The 3,081-nt window shown below is 46.1% G+C and overlaps 1 protein-coding gene and 1 pseudogene across 2 annotated transcripts; one reads left to right on the plus strand and one right to left on the minus strand.

Moving 5' to 3' along the window:
* Positions 1 to 767: 767 nt before the first annotated feature.
* K452DRAFT_302034 (uncharacterized protein) lies at positions 768 to 1,135 on the minus strand (the record flags this gene model as incomplete). The annotated part of the gene is made up of 2 exons (XM_033542531.1): positions 768 to 1,070; positions 1,124 to 1,135. 2 exons carry the CDS (start codon positions 1,133 to 1,135, stop codon positions 768 to 770), a joined length of 315 nt encoding a protein of 104 aa, XP_033392991.1.
* Positions 1,136 to 2,705: 1,570 nt separating this feature from the next.
* K452DRAFT_111185 lies at positions 2,706 to 2,919 on the plus strand (annotated as a pseudogene; the record flags this gene model as incomplete). Its single annotated transcript has 1 exon — positions 2,706 to 2,919. A coding segment is annotated over one exon (200 nt), but the record flags the coding sequence as incomplete, so codon positions are not given.
* Positions 2,920 to 3,081: the final 162 nt, after the last annotated feature.

Consider the following 3,081-nt stretch of genomic DNA (forward strand, 5'->3'; position numbering starts at 1 on the left):
AAAACACAAGATATCCACAACGGCACATCCGCAAACAGACGGACAAACGGAACGAACAAACCAGACCCTAGAACAGCACCTACGCTACTACGTCAATTACGCACAAGATAACTAGGTAGAACTCTTACCTCTTACCCAATTCGCGTACAACAGCGCCAAAGCAACTACCACCCAGGAGTCGCCGTTCTATACCAATTATAGATACGAACTAACAGCTTATAATAAGCCGTAGCCAAGCCAGTCCCTTGCCCAGAAAGGAATCCTAAAGGCAGACCAGCTAAAAGAACTACACAGACAGTTAAGCCTCGACATAGAATACAATAGATTTCTAATATTAAAATACTACAATAGGCGGCACCAGGAGGCACCGACCTTTAAGAAGGGGGATAAAGTTTACCTCCTTAGAAAAAATATCCGGACAAAACGACCCAACAACAAATTAGACTTTAAGAAAACGGGACCGTTCGAAGTTAACGAACAAATCGGAAAAGTCAACTATCGTCTCAAACTACCGGATACAATGAAAATCTATCCAGTCTTCCATGTCGCACTACTAGAATCGGCACCAGAAAACGCCATTGCAGTACAACAGACAGAAGAAATAATACCGGAAAACCCTAATGCCGACGAAAACCAAGAATAGATAGTCGAGAAAGTCCTAGACAGCGGACACGTCAACGGTCAATTCCGCTATCTCTTAAAATAGGAAGGAAATTAGGATAATACCTAGGAACCACCTAAGAACTGCGACGGATATCAAGAACTCATTAGAAAATTCCACCGCCGAAATCCAGATCGCCCAAAGCCGACACGTCAAATTCGCCAGGAAACGGATCAACCTCCCAGAAGGTAGGCATCCGCGCGAAATCCACCGGCTCCGACGTCTCAGGAGGCGCAGCAGAACCAGCCCCAGGAGAACCCACATCCGCAGGACCCACAGAGGTATCAGCTAAGGACTCGCCACGCAAGCGCTTTGCATATCGATCGCAGTCCTCGTTCTCAGGGTCAAACGATACCCCCGACTCCAACTCCTCTAGCTCACCCAAAGCATCGATGGCGTCAGACTTACGCTAAAGCATCAGAGCAGCCCGACGTTCCAGCATCTCCTACTACTTCCGAGCACGGGAAAGACCATTCGCGGCCTTCTACAACTACTCTTTAAAAGAAGCACGCTCAGAACGAGCCTTGTCCAAAGCACGGCGAAGACGCTCAACTAATATACAAATTAGCAACAGTACGTATAGCGGAAAGGGAGGCGGACAGTCAGAATCTTCCAAACCACTAGCATCACAACCAGTACGACCACGGCGACAACACTCGCCACATCGCGAAAACCCCAAAGCCACCTTACAAACCACAGGGGAATCCTCAGGTTTCCGCTAGGCCTCGGCCAGCAAACATTATAAACAAGGAACAGGCATCACAGCCCCTAAGGAATCCACCTTATCAGCAAGAACCTCGCGTTCAGCTTTCTAGGAATCACGCTTGCGCTTCAAAGACATAGCGAAAATACTTACAGAAGGAAAAGCAAATAAACGACGAACAAGAAAGATATAGGCCAGAAGGAAAATCTTCGGGCCGAAGATCCTTAAGGGGGGGGATAGTATTATAGACTATAAGGGAAATTAACCCGCAGGGTCAAGAAGACCTTATAGGAAGAAGGCCCACACGGGCCTAGAGACCTCAAGGGCTTAGTAACCATAAGGGCTCGCGTCCCGCAGGGCACCAGCAGACACGTACTAGGCAAAGCCGCAAGGGAACTAAGACCACAACCCCAAGAAGCCCATAAGGGATTATCGTCCACAAGGATAAAAGCAGCAAAGCCGACAACAGGCTTACAGAGCGATCAAGGACAAGGAACTTATCGCGTCCGCTCTATAATAAGGAAGAAGGTTATTAGGTCGTAGGAAGTTAGCTATTAGAAAAGCGGCACCAAGGTCACGTATAGGACCCACCTTAGATTATAGTAATCCAACGTCTCTAACCCGAAGGACGCACGGACTAATAGATTATAGTAATCCTATATCCTTAATCTAACCCTCCTAATCTAAGGGCTAGGACCCAGATTGTTAAGCATCTCCTATATATATATAAGACTACGCTCTCTAGCAGTAGATAGGACCTTCGTAGTCAACTCAAAGTATCAATCTCTACTAAAGGTTAATAGTAACACGCCTACCCCGATATTCACGTAACTTATCTCTCAACTTCCTACACTTCTTATCCTTCAAGGTAAATCCTTCGAACCTATTCACCCGCTAGGCAATTCCAACGCCTAGGCTGAAGAGGCCTCGTTACAAAAGTATCTATAGATAAGTATAGAAAGGAATCGGCTCTAGCAAGTTCTATAGTATTATAGCGGCCGAGCTAATTACTATTAACACCGGCATAGAACTAGCGGTAGAGCAAAACCTCGAAGACGATAACCTAAATCTAACGTCCTACACAATCTACAGCGATTCTAAGGCAGCCCTATAAGTACTAGCGAACCTACGCAAGCGGCGATCAGGCTAAGGAATAGTCCGATCTATTATAGAAACAGCCCGGTATATTAGAGACAACTATCAGATTAGTTTCTCTCTGTAATAGGTTCCTAGCTATAGTAGGATTAAAGGGAACGAAGAAGCAGATAAACTAGCTAAAGCTACGACTACACGCCTTAGAGAATATAGCTTTAAGCCACTAATATCACTTCAGTTCCGAGCAGTCAAGGACGCAATATATACAACCTAGGCAGCCGAATAGGAGAAATCGGACAAAGGATAACATCTTCAAAGCATTAATACAGCACCGCCAGGCCCTCATACCCGGCACCTATACGATAAGCTCCCACGGAGCCAGGCTAGCCTCCTTACCCAGCTACGAACCGGCTACTACTAGCTCAACCAATACCGCACACGAATAGGTCGGATCAACAACGATTAATGCGAATACGGAGAAGTCGAATTAGTTTCCCACGTTCTCCTTAACTACTCTCTACTTTAGGAAAGCCGACAGAAGATACTCTAAGATAGTAGACTAGAAAAGAACAGCCTATCAGCCTTACTCAGCGGAAAGCCACTAAGCAATACCGCAGCTACC

The sequence above is a fragment of the Aplosporella prunicola genome (assembly GCF_010093885.1).
Source record: "Aplosporella prunicola CBS 121167 unplaced genomic scaffold K452scaffold_31, whole genome shotgun sequence".
NCBI classification, from domain to species: Eukaryota; Fungi; Ascomycota; class Dothideomycetes; order Botryosphaeriales; family Aplosporellaceae; genus Aplosporella; species Aplosporella prunicola.